Source organism: Gossypium raimondii, chromosome 11, assembly GCF_025698545.1.
Source record: "Gossypium raimondii isolate GPD5lz chromosome 11, ASM2569854v1, whole genome shotgun sequence".
In the NCBI taxonomy this organism is placed as follows: Eukaryota; Viridiplantae; Streptophyta; class Magnoliopsida; order Malvales; family Malvaceae; genus Gossypium; species Gossypium raimondii.
Genome location: NC_068575.1, coordinates 43361704 through 43379004, shown reverse-complemented (window position 1 = coordinate 43379004; position 17301 = coordinate 43361704). Strand labels below are relative to the sequence as shown.

The window sequence follows — 17301 nt, the reverse complement described above, 5'->3', positions numbered from 1 at the left end:
AACTACACAGATGCACTTAATTGTTTTTTTAAGCACTTAGAATAAAATGGCAAAATACACCAACAGTAACTCAATTTTGATGCAGCTGACAAAAAGTCACTTTCATTTTAATTAAGTCACTCAACTTTCGAAAAATAATAAATCAATCACTAACATTATCGAAAAGTGAAAAATCAGTCACCCATTAACATTTTCCATCACAGGCTTAATGAGACCACCGACGTGGCTAATTAACTAGTTGATGCGGCCAGTTAACTTGCCACGTTGGACGAGGCAAAGTTGAGTGACTATTTTTTTCATCCTTCATTTTCCATTTTTTTAATAAATGACCCAATATTTTTACTTTTTGATTAAATGGCCCAATATGTTTACGCTTTTTCTTCTCTATCCCAACAATATCTGTTTTCAAATATAGTGATATGTTTCTTCTTTTTCTTCACTAACACGAATATTCTCAACTTTTAAAAAAAAAAGATACAGTTTCCATTTTCCACGAAAGAGATATGATGGTCAACTTTAAACATCATCATCATCATATAACTATTGTAGGTCTAAACCTCACATGGGTATAACCAACAAGATACATTAATTGACAGCGTTTCATTTCAATACAAACCATATGTACCCAACAAAACACTCACGATCAGATATCTACCAAACATCACCATGGTAGTAAACTGATAAAAAACTTTTAAGACAAAAGGTAATAAAGAAAACAAAAACTCCGTACATAAAAAGAAAATAGAAACAACAACAATCGCACTATTTTATCCCTAAATCATGGCAAATTCTAAGTCCAAAGTATCTAGTATGAAGAAGAAGAAGAAGAAGAAGAAGAAGAAGAAGAAGAAGAAGAAGAAGAAGAAGAAGAAGAAGAAGAAGAAGAAACCTGAGAACATATGAGATAGTGTATTTGGCCAGATACGACGAAGAAAAGCTCTCGATTGTTCTCGTCACCGGAACTATTCTTTGTGAAGCTTGCCTCACCGTTGGCGTTGCGATCCGCAACCTTTTTCTTTTCTTTTCTCGATTCCTGACTCAATCACGGCTCTCAATCGCTTGAAACCTTAGACCTTTCGCATAATTCTCTGTCCGAGAAATTGCCAAAATCGCTTAACTTGCTTACGAGTTTAAAGAGATTCGACTTGAGTTACAACAAACTCGCTGGGTTTCTACCAAAACTACCAGTTAACTTATTGGAACTTACTTTAAAAGCAAATTCTTTATCTGGGTATGTCTCAAAATCAACTTTCGACGGGTTAACTCAATTAGAAGTCATTGAACTCAGTGAGAACTCGTTTTCTGGTACCCTGAGAGCATGGTTTTTCCACAACCTGATCCTACTATTGAACCATTCTAGAATTTTTCTCTTCTCTTCCTCTTCCTCTTCTTTTTTTCCTCTTTCTTCTTCTTCTCTGCTTCTTATTTTTCTTTTATTGCCCAGCCCAACTAGGGTTTTAAATTGGGTCCGTTTACACCGTAGGATCCCATGTCACTTTTTTGATACGCCTGTAACGAAAAATGGTTAAAATGACTGTTTTGTTATTTTTCAAAAATTGAGTGACTGAATTGAAATTAGAGTGACTGTTTTGTCAGTTGCATCAAAGTTGGGTGACTATTGGTGTAATTTACCCAAATAAAAAATTTTGTAATTTAAGCATCCATGTATAGTTTGATCGTTTTGATCACTCTTGCTAAAATCACAAATTACAAGTTGACATGGCAATTAAAAAAATCGATATAATAACAAATTTAACCCTTGACTTTTACATATTATATTGATTTAGTCATAAATTTAAAAATTAACTTTCAAAATTTACAAATGTCTCAATTTGATCCTAATTCTAAAAATTCAAAAAATATAAAATACATATAATAATAAATTTAAAAATATAAAAAAATATTTTTAACAAAAATAATAATATATAAAATTTTAAAAATATAAAAATAAATAATATTTAGTACATTGCCAATGGAGCTTTTAGACTCGGAAGCAAGGGTCGGGAGTTAATAAGTGTCCTATAAAGATATAGTAATGTAAAAAATAGAGACACATGGTAATTTTTTAAGGCTACTTGTAGAATAAAAATAGTAATATTGTCAGTGTACTAAATGCTAACCCATATAAAAATACATAAATATTTTAAAAATATATAATAATAAATTTAAAATTTATATTAATATTAATATTAAATAAAATAATTATATTAATATTAAAAAAACTCTCCCCTTTCCCTCATTCATCGGACCTCCGCCCATCTTCGTCCCTCTCCCCCTCCCCCGTCTTACCTCCCCTCACCCATCCCCCTCCCTCACACATTATATACTCATTATATTAATATTAATATAAAATTTAAATTTATTATTATACTTTTTGAAAATATTTATTTATTTTTATATATTTTTAAATTTCATATATTATTATTTGTTGTGAACAATATTTTTATTTTTATATAATTTTTAAATTTATTATTATATTTTTAGAAAATATTTATCTATTTTTATATGTATTTTTGAATTTTTAGAATTGGGATCAAATTGAGATCATTTGTAAATTTTGAAAGTTAAATTTTTGAAAATTATGACTAAATTGATATAATAAGTAAAAGTAGAGAACTAAATTTATTATTATACTGGTTTTTAATCATCACGTACTCACGTTAGCTTGCCGTTTTAATTTTAAAAAGAGTGAGCAAAATGATTGAACTATATAACATGAGTTGTTAAATTGTAAACTTTTATTTTGACAACCTAAAATAAAAATTTTGATAGTTGGATGACTATCTACATAATTTACCCAAAATTTTATTAAGTATAAACTAAACTTAATGAAACCTGCCTTTTTTTATAAAAATGACCCTAAAAGTTTGACTAATTATGAAAATGACCTACTTTTCTAATTATACACGTAAATGACCTGAAATCTACAGTAAAAAATGGTGGAGCCAAAGAGTTTGGCGCCACCACTTTTCAAAGTGTCAGTGTAATTTTTTTTAAAAATTTTAAAACTATAAAAATGTTTTCTTATTGGCTCTGTACCCTTTTTTTAAATTCTTTTAAATATTTTTTAATTTAAATATAAAAAATAATACTTTATTTGGTGGAGTCATTCTCTTTAGCGTGACCAAATTAGTATACATAACCCCCAATGACAGATTAATCTAAGTTGAAGGAAAAAAAATTGTTTACTTATATTTTGTTAGAGGATGAATGGGAGGGAGATGATGAGTGTTTTTTTTTTTTTTATGTATTTGAGTTTTTGTTTATTTAGTAATTTTTTTAATTTGAAGGTATGTTTTGTTTAACAATAATCTGGTGGAGCTTCAACACTGGTAAATTTAATGGTTATTTTCGGTTGCCAGTAATTATTCAGTAACGGGTTCAAATTGGTTATGTAAGTCTTTTCGTTGACTGTGGTAGGACGATAACGAGTTCAAATTGGTTATGCAGGCAACAAGTGGATTATTTGGAATTCCCTGGGTCAACGAGATGTTTGAAGGTTTCAATGAATCCCAAATCGAACCGCATGGGTGATATCATCAATATGGGCAACATCTGAGCTACAAGAGAATAGCATTGAGAAAGTCACTCCTATTGCGGTTAAACGATTTATTTTTCAATTTGTAAGACACAATGTTGTCGGTATTGAACAAAATTGTTTAATTATTTTTGTTTGTAATATACAATATTTTCGGTTTTGAACAAAATTGTTTAACTTTTTTTTAGTATTGAGAAAGTTGCTCGTGTTGTAAAATTATATATTGTAAGTTAAGTTAAACTATTTTAGAATGTTTTAAATGTAAAATATAATTTTGAATTATGTAAATTGATAGCTATTTTGTAAAATATAATTTTCATTTAAATCATTTATGTATTGTGAAATCAAGAAAATCAACAGGACATTTTAAAGAAAGATTGATAAGGAACTTTTTAACAGAAATCAAGAAACAGAGGACCAAAAAAAGAAAATTTGGGAAAAATGAGAAAGAAAAAGAAAGTGAGGAATGAATTGACTGGAAAAAAACGAGAAAGAGGTTATTTGTAAAAAAAAATATTATTTTTAAAAAAATTTAAATTAAAAACACACATTAAAAAAAAACTCTGGTAACTCCTTCTAACAACCTATGTATTTTGTTATCATTTCCGATTGGATGATTCATTAATCCAGTTGGCGGAAGATTATAAATGGATAATTTTTTTATTTTTACTGGAGATTGGGAATAGATGGACTTTCTATAGGGCTCATTTTACTAACAGAATTTATCATCACTTTAGCGACTTTGGCGGCTTGGCCAGTTACTTGAGATTCGCGACTATTTCATTTCCTGATGCTAGCAATGTACAGTGGTCAAATAAGATTATTTACTTTTTTTCTTCTCCACCAATAATTTTTTTATAGTTTTAAAATAAAAAAAATTACATTGACACATTGAAAAGTGGTGGGCCAAACTCTTTGGCTCCATCAAAATTTTTTTTAAAGTCCTCGTTTTTTTAGAATTAGTAGTATTTTTTATATTTATACAGGTGGTGTCATTTTACATGGCTCCACCAAAACAATAATTTTTTATTAGGTTTGTTGACGTGACATGTTGGTAGCGCCAAACTCTTTGACTCCACCAATTTTTACTGTAGATTTCAGATCATTTATATGTATAATCAAAAAAATGGATCACTTTCGTAATTAATCAAAATTTAGGATATTTTTATAAAAAAAAAATCCAAGAAACCAATATCAATAGCTCCAACCTTGTTTTATGGTAGGTTAGTCATTGTCGGAAATAAGCTAAAGTTGGGTGACTTCCCTAGAAATTGGCCAACTAAAGCATTAACCCATTGAGATCAACCCTCTTCAATCACATCAATAATGGATTCCACATTTATCTTCTCATCTTTCTCCACGTCAGAGAAAAGAATCGATGGCGTAAATTTTGGGTAAAATCGAATTAATTCGGTTAATCGATTGAATTTGATTAATTGATCGGTTAATCGAATTAATTTGATCGATGGTCAGTTAATAGTTTTTTGGAAGTTTGGTTAACGGTTAATTCGATTCGAAATCAGTCAATTAATCGAATTAATCGAACTTAATAAATAATATTATAATATATAAGTATTTGGTCAGGGTCGGCCAGTTCGGTTAATTTTTTGGAAGTATAAATTAATTGGTCTGTTAATTTAGTTAATTTTTTATATGTTTTATAATTGTTTTAACTAAAAATATAAAATAAACATATAAATTTCAATTAATTTGGTTAACCAACCGAATTAATCGAAAAAGTTAAATTCGGTTAATTATTTTTAAAAAATTTTAGTTCAATTAACAATTAAAATTTTAAAATAATCGATTAATTCGATTAATGATAATTCGAGTCAATTAACTGATGGATGTGAAGCTTCCCGATTCACATCAACTCCATCATCAATATCTTTAGGGCCAAATTTAATGGCAGGCAGGCGACTTCGAGCCCAAAATTAAATATTGTTTGTTTAATCTTCTTTAAAATAATAAATTAATATAATAAAATTTATATTTTAATTTCTAAAAAGTTATAATTAAATTTCGCAACAAGCATCAGCACTCAGCAGCTGACATTGGGCCTTCCCTCATTCCATGTACAGCACCATTTGATTTGAAAGTAGGAAAAGCAAATTCATTCATGATTTAACCCTCCCGCATGCTCAAATTCACCATCTTCAAAATCTAGGCACAACCCCCGTCTATAAAATAACTCACAAATTAATCAGAAAACAAAATAACCTTGGATGAAAGATTTCAGATAAAAAATTGATGAGAAAAATGGTGTCTGCAATGCGTACGTTAAACTATCATGCGCATTGAGGAAATAATATTATTTTAGAGTGAAATAAAATATTAGTCCTAAAACCTAACTTTATTTAAAAGTTTAATATATTATTTCACCTTTTTATGCTATATATATTATGATCTATAGCATATTATACGATTAAAGTATAATTTAAGGTCAATATTAAACCCTCAACCATATTCATATAACAAATAAAAAATGTATTTACAATTTAATCACTTCACGGATATAATATTAATAATTTTAAATTTTAATTAAAATATTTTAAGATTTAGTTCAACATTTTAAAATATAGTAACCGATTTATATATATATTTTAGGTATGTTTTGGCGGAATTAATCATTACTTGATAACATATGAAATTGTATTGCAGGAATTTCCGAGAAACCAAATCCCTCTTTGACCCATCGCTGGGGCAGCCGATTCCTCGACTCTCCGGTGTATCTGCGTTTCTCTCTGCCGACTAAGGTACGCTTTAATCTCTCTTTTACATCTGTTTCCGCTTATTTAATTCTCAATTTTCGAATCAATCATGATTTACCAGTTCCTCATTTTTCGCGCGTTTCCTTTCTTTCGTTCGATTCAGTAGATGATTTATGGAGATTTTTATCACAAAATTTAAATCCTTGTAGGAATAATTGATGTGGATTTTCTGAAAAAAGACTGCAGTTAGGAAAATTTGGCAATGGAAGAACAAGTAGATTATGATCACCGGTCGATTATGGTGGAAAGTGGTATGCAAATTGATCCAAGAAGGGAGCGTTTCCCATACTGCATTGTTTGGACGCCTCTTCCTATTACTTCATGGCTGATTCCTTTCATTGGCCACATTGGCATTTGCAGAGAAGATGGAGTTATTCTAGACTTTGCGGGTCCGAGTTGTGTCTCTATTGACGATTTCGCTTTCGGGGCAGTAGCTCGCTATATCCAAATTAACAAAGATAAGGTATTTATATACGTTCATCTTCCACCTCTATTTTTTTTGGCTTCATCAATTTCCGCTTGTTCTCAAATTTCACTTCCAAGTAAGTTGTAACTGGGGAAAGGATGGGATGACATTTTTCAACTTGATTAAGAATTCAAAGGGAGGATTTATTAGTTCAATTGTTGCTAATTTGGATTTGATTGGGTTATTGGGCTTTACTTTTCACGGGTCTTTTATAGGAAAGAATTGTAAAGCCTGCAAAATGCAATATCCTGTGCTTTTTAGTAACTTGTGAATGCACTGTGGTAGATATTGTGGCAAAACATTTTGAGTATTGGTAGCTAAGCCTTGTGTAAATGACGGGAAATAGTTTGTGTCACCGAATCTAATTCATGGATGCACATTGGTTTGGTAGATTTTAGAGTACAAATTTTGAGTAGTGATAAGTAAGAATAGCGCCCACGACGGGAATTAGTGCATATCTACTAAAGAAAAATAATTCTTCCTCATTTATGTGTGCAAACTTTGGAGCTTTTTGCTAGGAATGCAGCATTTCTTATCATTCATCAGCACTGAAAGGAGATCAAGAATACCAACATGACGATCTGAGAGAGGCATTAACATGGGATGATGCGCTAGAAAAGGGCATTCAAGAGTTCCAACATCGGCCGTACAACCTTTTCACTTGCAACTGCCATTCATTTGTAGCAAACAACCTGAACAGGTTAGGCTTTCATTCGGGTGGGTGGAATGTAGTTAACCTTGCTGTTCTCATCTTCCTCAATGGTCGGTGGGTGAACAAAACAGCAGTTTTGCGATCTCACTTGCCATTTGTTGTTGTATCCGGTATTGGACTAGTGTTTGGTGGCACAACATACCTGTCTCTGTTGGCCCTCCTTGTATTCCTTCTTGTTGGTTGGTTCCTTCTCGGTACTTACTGTTTCAAGAACTTGATCTATTTGTAGCTTTTACCAGAAACCAATGCAAAGAATGAAGGGATATGTCAATTTTTGTATGTGACATTGATGGAGTCGATAAAGATGGAATATTTCATTTACAGAGTATAGTTTTAATTTTCAATACTGACAATCTCTTTTAGTGAACGGTGAACCATTTGCAAATCCCAAGTCAAATTGGCTTGTAACATTGAGATATTGTTGTAATATTTTTTATGTATTCAAAATATCTTAAAATTTCTAAAATTTAAGATTTTGATCCATTGATATATGGATTTAATATTATTTGTGATGATGTTTTTGGTTTTAATTATTATCAAACTTTTACCTCATCTTATGTTCATGCTTCTTTTCCATATATTTTAGTGTCATGGATTCATGTTATTTCTCGTGTTATGTTCATGTTTGTGTTGTTTTCGTGCTTTAAGGGTATTGCAAACTTGTATATAATTTTTCACACCTTAAAAATTCGTTTTGTGTATATTTTAATAACGGGGATGTGTTTATGTTACTCTTTGTGTTGTATTATATTTTTATGTAGTTTTTCATAGTGATTTAATCTAGAAATTCTATCATAGGCATATACGTATGTATCTAGAAATTATATACCTAAATAGAAAAGGTATGGTTTGAAACTAATAATAATAATAAAGCTTTGGTTGTTGTGTTTAAAATTTAAATAATAGTATAAATATAGATTTTTAATGGGCTTGCAAACTTTATATCAATATAATTGACTGGTTCAACAATTCTGTCTAATCTAATGGTTGAACTTGAAACACTAAAGCGTATAAAGACGTAACCGTAAAAATCTGGAAGCTAAAACCAAACGTGTTGAATGGGAATACATATCCGTAAGGGTACAACCCTCTTCGTACAATAATGGCAAGATCGTAATTACAACCAAATCTAGGTCTATGGCCCGGCCATGGCCAAAACCAAAACCTTTATTTACTTATTTATTTGTAAATAGAGCGGCAGAGAAGACTTATATATTTTTTTAAGCAAACAGAAAAAGCAGAGCTTTGAATATCTAAGCAAAAATGGCAGCGGAGGAAGGTCAAGTAATCAGTTGCCACACCCCTGATTCATGGAAGGAGCAATTTCAAAAGGGAAACCAATCCAAAAAGCTGGTAATTTTATTTTAATGAATCCCTTTTCCCCCCATATATTTAGTGTTAGATTCATGATTATTTTTAATGTTTCAGATAATGTGTCTGATCTGTTTTCGTTTGCTTCATATCATATTATATTTATGATTTGGTTGTTTTATATGTATAAATCTAGATTTTTCTATTTAAAAAATTCCACGATCCGTAAAGTTGAAGCCTCTTAAACACTAAAGCCATTTTCTGTTGATGCTGAAGCTTGCTTCTTCTATTTTTATTTTATTTTAAAAAATTCTCGGTTAATACAATATTAGTTAGTCAATTTCACATGTTAAAACTAGGAAATTTTGATGTGTTTGTTTCTAGGGAAAATTTGTTATAGATTTTGTAACACGTTTCCAATTAAAAGTTCTGAAGGACAGTATGCTGTAGTAACAGACCAATATGATACATATGAGTGACATTAATGAAATTTAAGGTTACTAGCTGGTGATGGTGATGGTGATGACAAATCAATGTCGTATTTTAATGGTGACGTTGATGTTTGTTCTTTGTTTTTTACTCTTCTCCATTAACTTTTTCATCCTTTTTTATAACTTTAGCTTCTTCACAAACGTTATGTGAATTTGTACTTACATGGTAAATGCAGGTGGTGGTTGATTTCACTGCTTCATGGTGTGGACCCTGCCGTTTTATTTCACCCTTTCTGGCTGAACTGGCCAAGAAGTTTCCTAATGTTATGTTTCTTAAGGTGGATGTGGATGAACTGAAGGTAATGCAGATGCACAGTTAGAATCCGCAACTAAGAAGCGAAAATGTCTATCGAATTGATTGTTTTTTTTCTTCATTTTGTTTCAGGAGGTTGCTGCTGAATGGGATGTGGATGCTATGCCAACTTTCTTGTTCCTGAAGGAAGGAAAGGCTGTTGAAAAAGTGGTTGGTGCAAAGAAAGAAGAGCTTCAGCAGGCTGTGACAAAACATATGGCTACTGGTAGTACTTCTGCTTCATGGTGATAATTATTAGTGCTATCTTATCATATTTTTGAGGAACTTATTATCATGTACCTCATCTTTGATTTGCTGGTACTTAGCTAAACATCTCTATGTTAAACCCTAAGTTTATTCCTTTATATTTTGAGGTACTTTTATTTCCTTAACTACTATATGATACATAATCATATAAAGTTTGCTTGTTTTCATGGTTGATGTGATTTTGAGCATTTTCATTGCCCTTGAATTGTATGTTACTTCAAGGGTACCTATTCAGAAACTCATTTGATCTGTTTTTGTTGCTGATAACTATTTTCAATCTTCATGGGGCTGACCATGGTTTATTTGATACTTGGGGGGATTTATCAGTAGATAATTTGTCTATATATTGTCAATCTCCTCAAGTCATCTGATAAAAAAATAAATGATCACACAGTTAGCTTTGATGAATTAGAAGCTTAGGTTTAGATGAAAGTTTGATCATATGTGAAACTTCATTTGGACTTTACTGGGTTGTACAGCTTTGCCAATTTATTTACCTCCTTGGTGACAAGAAGATTGAGATCGGGATACTGGGTTCTACAGCGGTCAAATGTCACCATTGCTGCCTGTTTGGTGGTGTGGGAACTGGGAAACATGGTTTAAGGATAACATTAGAAATTACAACTGAAAAAGAAGACTTTTGGATTCAGGAACTGCACATAAAACAATGGCCATACTAGGAACCGCTCCCAACATGAACCTGATAGGGTTTCGATTTCCCCCCACTGATACAAACTGAAATCACACCAAATACAAATCTCTGTTTCTCTGGTGCCCGTGTATCCGGTTAAAAGTCCGGGGACACATGCAAGACATTTCACCCTTCGGGCCTAAATTGAAGGACCCTAAGAATTTAGAAACTCACCTATCTTTCGATCACTAATTTACAGTAGTCTATTAACCTCACTTAACCTTTTTTCTTTTTTATAAAATTAAAATAACTCATTGCCTATAGCATTGAACAGCGAACACCTTTTGCCAAAGCACTCCATTTTTGAAATGCTATGGCACTCAACCTAACCCTAACTAAACGCCTATTCTTTGCACTCTTCTTTTTTATTTTCTTCTTTGGTGCTTGCTTCTGTATGGTTAAATTACTAGATGCAAGCGCTATGGAGTTCCTTTGTGAGTGTTTCAATCTTATTAGCCTCCCCAGTTTGGCTGTGCTGTTGTTGAAGATATCGGAGCACAAACAGCTTCCACAGACAACCGCTTCAACACGTTCGGGCATGGATCTTGCCCGAAGTTACTGTTGGCTATGGTGACCACACATCTTTGCTTCCCTACACATTTCTGTGAAACATAGAACAGCGGAAGATGGTGAGAAATGCATTCATGCAAGTTTTAGTTTATGTGTCAGACATGAAAGTTAGAATACCTTCTCCACGATGGCATATGAAGCAGGAGCATGGCAAGGGCCTTGCTGGTAACTTCCACAAGTTCCCAAAGGAGTTCCAAAACTGGCGAATTTAATGAAAGAGATGGATTGTCCAGGACTACAGCGCAAGTGAACTTTTGGTCTGCGGAGCTGTTGTGCCTTTCCATAGCTTTCAATCTGCCAGTTCTTAATATTCGGGTGATACTCAGTGACATCGGCACAAACGCTGGAGACAGATCTTTTTACAAGTGAGATTCTTGTGGGGTCTCCTCCCAGCTCCTCAAAAAGAACCAACAGATTCTGTGTAGGTTTCAGCCAAGACCGAGGAACATGGTACCTGAGAAAGAAAAACAAATCATCTATTACATGATGAAAATATGAGTTCTTTTTAATAACACAGACTGGAAAGGTTTTTTTTGTATATCTTCGGTCCTAAGAGTGGTTACCATCTTTGGGTTGGTTGGCCGCAACCAAGCTGACACTTCGGTGGTCGAAACGTCCCAGCATAATTACAACCATTGCAGTCACCATGAGCATATGCTGTCCAATATCTACCTATGCTCTGCCCATTAATCCAGATTTGACCTTTTCCCATGCTCTCCATGTCCAAAGCTAACGGCTCATCACCCTCAGGTGCATTAAAATAAGCCTGCAGCATCGATAGAGAACAACTTTTAACTTTTAGGAATCCACATTTCATCCTGTAACTACTTGGTGCTTTTCTTTTTTTGCTCACCTTATGCCATCTTAATGGCTCTGGTTTTTGTGCAACCAATGATGCCGCCATCCACTCAACTGAGGAAAATCCATTTGGTGAGACCAGATCCATGGCCTCTCCTTTAAGACCAACCTGTTCATAGAGGAGGCATTCATGAGGGACACTTATTTGGATCAACAATAAAGACATAAAAGATGAAAAAGGTTAATTTTACTACCTGGTAAGTCCATTTTTGCCTGGACAGGTCCCATTTGCCTTGGTCAAGTCCATGCAGTGCTACTGGACCTAGGATCCCTGTATTCCATGTCTCATAGTGTCCACCTACATTCTTCAATCACCAAAAAAAAGCCATTCCCCATCAGAAAACACAACCATGCCATGGTTTTTAAACTTTCCATGCTTTGAAGAACTAACCGGTAATCCAACAGCAACACTCAGCAGTGCAATTTTGTTTGTTCCAGCACGCAGATTGACCTTCCCTGTGTACGTGAATCTCCGATTTTGCCTCGTTCCAAATGCAGAACCTGTTATCACCATATCTTATTTCTGAAAATAAATAGGGAGCTAAAAAGTACTATCCAGTGAAAAGGCAATATAACCATGTACCCGACAGTTGTCCATTGATAAAGACGTGTACAGCATGGCCTGTTGATTGGACAATGAGAGTGGGGAGTTCCCCTCCATGAAGGAAGGATTCAGATGAACCAATGTCAACACTGTATTATCAAACGTATATTTGTGAGACATTCCCAAATTTTAAGAATCAGTAAGCCATAAAGTCTTAATTTGGATTCAGCAATGCTGAGCAGAAAAATCTGAAACGATGAATCTGACATGTAAGTTGAGTAAGGAAAAAGCAGAAATATTCTTCAAATCTAACGATGGGCGCATCAGTTTCACCTGGTAATGTACCACAAGTAATCACTTGCATCCCTTGTGACATTTATTTGCTCTAATAGCCCGTCAGCAGTAATTGCTGAGCTGTAATCTAATGAAGAAGGATCTTCGTCATAACTTTCCCATGAGAATGTCTCAGAATTTGTCGGTAGCATCTGCATTTGTGATGTCTGAACTCCAACCTGAAGAGGACGAGCAATGCTTCAGTTCCAGTAGTCCTAAAACTGATCATTCAAATTTAGTTATTTGACAACATCATACCTTAGCAGTATTGAATACTGCATTCCTGCAATCAGGAAGGATGCTGATAGACCAAGGAGGCAAGTTATAATGCATGTTGTTAAATAGCACTCTTGCAGCGGATTTGGTATCATAGTTTGATAGGAAAGCTGCACAATCTCCAGATTCCGATGTATACATATAAGCCTGGCAAATGCCAAACAATGACTAGAATTAGTGACGAATTAATGATCACATATCTACTGGGAGTAAAGGACTTTGAGAATTGAAGCAGAAACCTGTTGGAGGTCTCCAAGTGAAGTAACAATGGGATAATCTGAAACTAAAGCTCGCTCGCACATCTTAATAGCCCTGTGGAGCTCCTTTAGATGACCATACTTTGGTTGTCTAATCAAACCTGTCATTTTTAGCTTGAATCAGAGGTAAGGCAATGGAGAGGACTGTGCAAATGTTTTTCAAATATTTTAGCAGAAAAAAGAAATGGAAATAAGCAAATAGCTTTTTTTTTTCTCACCATATTCATCTATTGGAGCATCATAATCATAACTGGTAGTGATGAAAGGACCTCCAGCTGTACGTCCGAAATTGGTCCCTCCATGATACTGTTTGAATCATGTTATCATTGTAAAAATTGCATACCCTTTGAAAAAGTTTAAGATAATGAAAAAGAAAGGGGGGAGCTAACCATGTAATAGTTAACAAAGGACCCTCCTTTTTGAATGAATCGAGCAACAGCAAATGCCAAATCTTCGGCTGGCCGATGGTGAAGTGGACCGCCAAACTCTGAGAACCTTTTCCATAAATGAAAGCATAAAATAGTTGGGAGTCCCATTCCATATAAGATCCTTCAAATTAAGGTCACCAAAAAAAAAAACTTTACCATCCACTCCAAGCTTCAGTCCACATTGTTGGTTTGTAGGGTTTGTTGGGTTGGAATGAATCACAGTAGAAACCATTGCATGTATTTATCTATCACAAGTAGCCATAAAAACTCCCTTAGCCATCCACATATATTTACAAGTCCAAAGCATGAAACTGGGTTTTGCATACATATGTTCACATTAACTAAGTCCTCCACAAAGTTCACTAACATCATAGAGCAAGAGACATGACATGCTAAATGTCGATCGAATTACTTACCACCGGGTCTGGGGCATCTTGTTCCTTGCACATCACCCAGGGCACCCCAGTTTCCGTCTCTATCGCCATTTTTGCAGCCCAAGAAACGTAATTGTAGCCGACAGCCCCTAGTAATTTACTCTGTGCCCCGTACTCATTCTCAATCTGAGCTCATGCAAATAAGAAAAAGAGTAAAAAAGAAAGGTTCATATTACCATTGTAAGTTGACCTAAGATAAAAAATTATACAACCGCCAAAACATTTACCTGAGAGAGAATAATGGGACCACCTTGGGACTCATACAGGTTATGACTCTTCATCAGTCCCACAATTTTCTCAGTGAACCCTTGCATAGCTCTCTGCAATAAAGCATCAACAATCCTTAAATATTTTACTTTTAGGAAACAATGGTTTATCTTCCAGTAAAAAAAAAACAAAAGGAAGGAGGGATACCTTGAAAGGTTCATTGTCTGTTCTGAAGCTGATGCCTCGCACATATTTTAACCATACAGGAAACCCTCTGGACATTGTAAAAAAGTTTTAGACTATCGAGAAAATATAAGTTACAACAAAGAAAACATAGTTAAACAGAGATTTAGATCTAACCCAAAATTCCACTCTGCACAAACATAAGGCCCAATGCGAAGATGAGCATAGAGACCTGCTCTCTGTATTGTTTTTACGAATCTCACAAGGTCATATCTTCCTTCAAAATTATACTGTAAAAATGGTGAAAAGAATAAGTATTTAACAAGTTCAGTTCCAAGTTTGAAAAAGGAAAGTTAAACAGGCTCAAAAAAATAATAAAAACAAATGGAGGGAAAATAGATTACATTTCCAGGAGATGGCTCATGAACGTTCCAAAAAACATAAGTTTCAATCACATCAACTCCTCCATCTTTAGCCTTCTGTATAAGATCTTCCCACATCTATAACAACAAAAAAGGACTTCAAAAAAGAATCCATATACCTCAAAAGCTCTGAAATTTACAATAAAAAAGAGAAACTTTTAAAGTACCTCAGGAGTGCTTCTGGGATAATGAATTGAACCAGAAAAGAGGATCCTCCTCTGTCCATTAATCACAATGGCTTTCCTATCATAGGTAACACTGCACTGAACCAATTGACACTCCAAACACAGAGCAAAGCAGAATACAATTAAAAGCCTTGAACATGAGCTTCTTTCCATGTTTTAACAGCACAAGATTCTGCCTTTTTCAACTTCAAAACTCAGAAGAAGAAAAAAACCCAAAGCTTGCAACTAGAAAAGGGCGAGGATGAGAAATGAAAAAAAAAAGTTGGTTTGAGCTGGCTGGCCTTGGAGCTATGGTTTAATGAGAGTGAAATGGAGAAGGAAGAGAATCCATTCACACAGGGTCTCTGAGAGAGAACTGAAGCCCTGAGCAGACCTTAAATTTATAAGTGAAAGTGGAAAAAATGGGGTGTACAGATTTCAACTCACAGCTCACAAGTGTCCATTGCCATTATAACAATACAATAAAGGAAAAGGGCGAAAAAGAGGTAGAAGAAACAAAATAACTGACATAAAATAGGAAAAAGGGTATCCCAACAGTAAATGATAGACGGTTTATACTGTTCTTAGGTGAAGATTAAAAGCTTAATGTTAATAAGTGTTCCCCACGCGTTATCAGAATGTGCCATTTTTCCATTTAATCAACCATTTGCCTAAAATCTCAAAGATTTGCATGAATAATAAAAGGCATAAAGTCTAATTTAATCCTTAATGTTTATATCTCTTATCAATTTAGTCCTTATTCATTTTTAGTTTAATTTAGCTCCCGACTTTTGAAAAATATCAACATTTCAAAACAAGTATAATTGTTGTTTTTTTTCTACGACTTATTTAGCTCTCTAACTTTACAAAAAAAAGGGGTCATTAGCCCTCCATTTAATTTTTCGCTTTTTATAGTCCTTAAGTTTATGTTTTTTTGTCAAATTATCCAAAAATGGATGAAAATTTTAACTTTGCTGATGTGGCATATATGTGAATTTCCACGTGGATGAAACATCAACATTTAATTAATTTTTTTAAATTTAAAAAATTATTTTAAAAATTGAAAATAATTTAAATTATTAAAAAGTATAAAATATAAAAAAATATGTTTTTAATATTTTTAAAATTTTAAAATATTAATTAAATTTTTACATATCATTTACGCGACAATCCACATGTATGCCACGTTAGCAAAGTTTCCATCCATTTTGAGGTGATATGACAAAAAATGCAAGTTCAAGAACTAAAAGAGGCAAAAAAGTAAATGAAAGGCTAAAATAACTTTCTCATAAAATTGGAAGGTCAAATAAGTCATTATACATTGTTTTTTTTAATGAAAACACGGGCTAAAATGTTAAGTTTATAAACATGATAGCGTGTATTGTAATCTAAATGTCATATAAGATAAATAGTATTATGTCAACATGAAATATATGTGGATTGCCACGTGGGTTATCATCATCATTAGAAACTAATGTTTTAATCAATATTTTCATTAAAAAAAGTAATTTGAGTACTTTTAAAATATTAATCATCAAATTTTGGTAAAAATAAGAAGTAAATTAATAAAAACATAGACATTAAAAGTTAAAATAAAATAAAAAGTTATATGCTTAAATGATGTTCATAAAATACAAACTTAAAATATTTCTAGAAAGCGTGGTTAACTCAAAACTCTACAAATTATATACACTTAAACAAATAGGAAACCAATTTTGGTTTTGTTGTGTAGAGTGGATGGGATTAGATGAGCTCTATGTTCTACTTCTCCATAATACTCCCAAAGGGACTTGCATCAACAACCTTGTCTCATACATCAATTTCCAAATTTAACCTAGAAAACTTACACACCCAACCGACACCACTCTTTTTATACCACTCCTGTTTCTGGTTGACTTGTTAATATATCCTTTGACCTAGGACATTATGGTCATAACAAAATGAATCAATGAAGGTTTTGCATTTGGGATCCTTTCACAAAATCTGTCCTTTCCATGTGAACCCAGCAGTTTCATGTACCTCTCACTCTCTCTGTAATATATATATGATTTATTATGACAATTATTTGGCTTGTAATTGACACTAT

At 33.2% G+C, this 17301-nt stretch overlaps 3 protein-coding genes across 4 annotated transcripts; 2 read left to right on the top strand and 1 right to left on the bottom strand.

Annotated features, from left to right (window-relative positions):
• Nucleotides 1-6131: 6131 nt before the first annotated feature.
• On the top strand, nt 6132-7808 carry LOC105803756 (protein RTE1-HOMOLOG). 2 transcript variants are annotated; one of them, XM_012636151.2, is made up of 3 exons: nt 6132-6294; nt 6459-6772; nt 7294-7808. In XM_012636151.2, the coding sequence occupies exons 2-3, from the start codon at nt 6512-6514 to the stop codon at nt 7714-7716; spliced, it is 684 nt and encodes a 227-aa protein (XP_012491605.1). In that variant the 5' UTR covers nt 6132-6294; nt 6459-6511; the 3' UTR covers nt 7717-7808. The 2 variants fall into 2 exon arrangements, with proteins under 2 accessions (XP_012491605.1, XP_012491606.1); XM_012636152.2 differs by having other exon boundaries at nt 6136-6294; nt 6489-6772.
• LOC105803762 (thioredoxin H-type) lies at nt 7330-10015 on the top strand. Its single transcript, XM_012636157.2, has 4 exons — nt 7330-7475; nt 8720-8840; nt 9466-9588; nt 9675-10015. The coding sequence occupies exons 2-4, from the start codon at nt 8751-8753 to the stop codon at nt 9828-9830; spliced, it is 369 nt and encodes a 122-aa protein (XP_012491611.1). The 5' UTR covers nt 7330-7475; nt 8720-8750; the 3' UTR covers nt 9831-10015.
• A 451-nt stretch (nt 10016-10466) lies between these two features.
• LOC105803758 (beta-galactosidase 3) lies at nt 10467-15691 on the bottom strand. Its single transcript, XM_012636153.2, has 19 exons — nt 15219-15691; nt 15034-15129; nt 14807-14919; nt 14654-14720; nt 14467-14559; nt 14222-14365; nt 13962-14050; nt 13767-13872; nt 13596-13683; nt 13360-13478; nt 13103-13267; nt 12845-13023; nt 12551-12660; nt 12359-12468; nt 12162-12272; nt 11963-12076; nt 11673-11875; nt 11227-11563; nt 10467-11141 (listed from the first exon to the last, which is right to left on the bottom strand). The coding sequence occupies exons 1-19, from the start codon at nt 15387-15389 to the stop codon at nt 10992-10994; spliced, it is 2565 nt and encodes an 854-aa protein (XP_012491607.1). The 5' UTR covers nt 15390-15691; the 3' UTR covers nt 10467-10991.
• Between the last annotated feature and the right edge of the window lie 1610 nt (nt 15692-17301).

Excerpts from the sequence above, each read along its gene's own strand:
- LOC105803756 (XM_012636151.2), top strand. The coding sequence starts at position 6,512 with ATGGAAGAACAAGTAGATTATGATCACCGGTCGATTATGGTGGAAAGT. Across the intron at positions 6,773-7,293 it reads TCCAAATTAACAAAGATAAG|GAATGCAGCATTTCTTATCA; the intron begins GTATTTATATAC and ends GCTTTTTGCTAG.
- LOC105803762 (XM_012636157.2), top strand. The coding sequence starts at position 8,751 with ATGGCAGCGGAGGAAGGTCAAGTAATCAGTTGCCACACCCCTGATTCA. Across the intron at positions 8,841-9,465 it reads GAAACCAATCCAAAAAGCTG|GTGGTGGTTGATTTCACTGC; the intron begins GTAATTTTATTT and ends TGGTAAATGCAG. Across the intron at positions 9,589-9,674 it reads TGGATGTGGATGAACTGAAG|GAGGTTGCTGCTGAATGGGA; the intron begins GTAATGCAGATG and ends ATTTTGTTTCAG.
- LOC105803758 (XM_012636153.2), bottom strand. The coding sequence starts at position 15,389 with ATGGAAAGAAGCTCATGTTCAAGGCTTTTAATTGTATTCTGCTTTGCT. Across the intron at positions 14,721-14,806 it reads TGTGCAGAGTGGAATTTTGG|AGGGTTTCCTGTATGGTTAA; the intron begins GTTAGATCTAAA and ends TACAATGTCCAG. Across the intron at positions 13,873-13,961 it reads ACTGAAGCTTGGAGTGGATG|GTTCTCAGAGTTTGGCGGTC; the intron begins GTAAAGTTTTTT and ends TTTATGGAAAAG.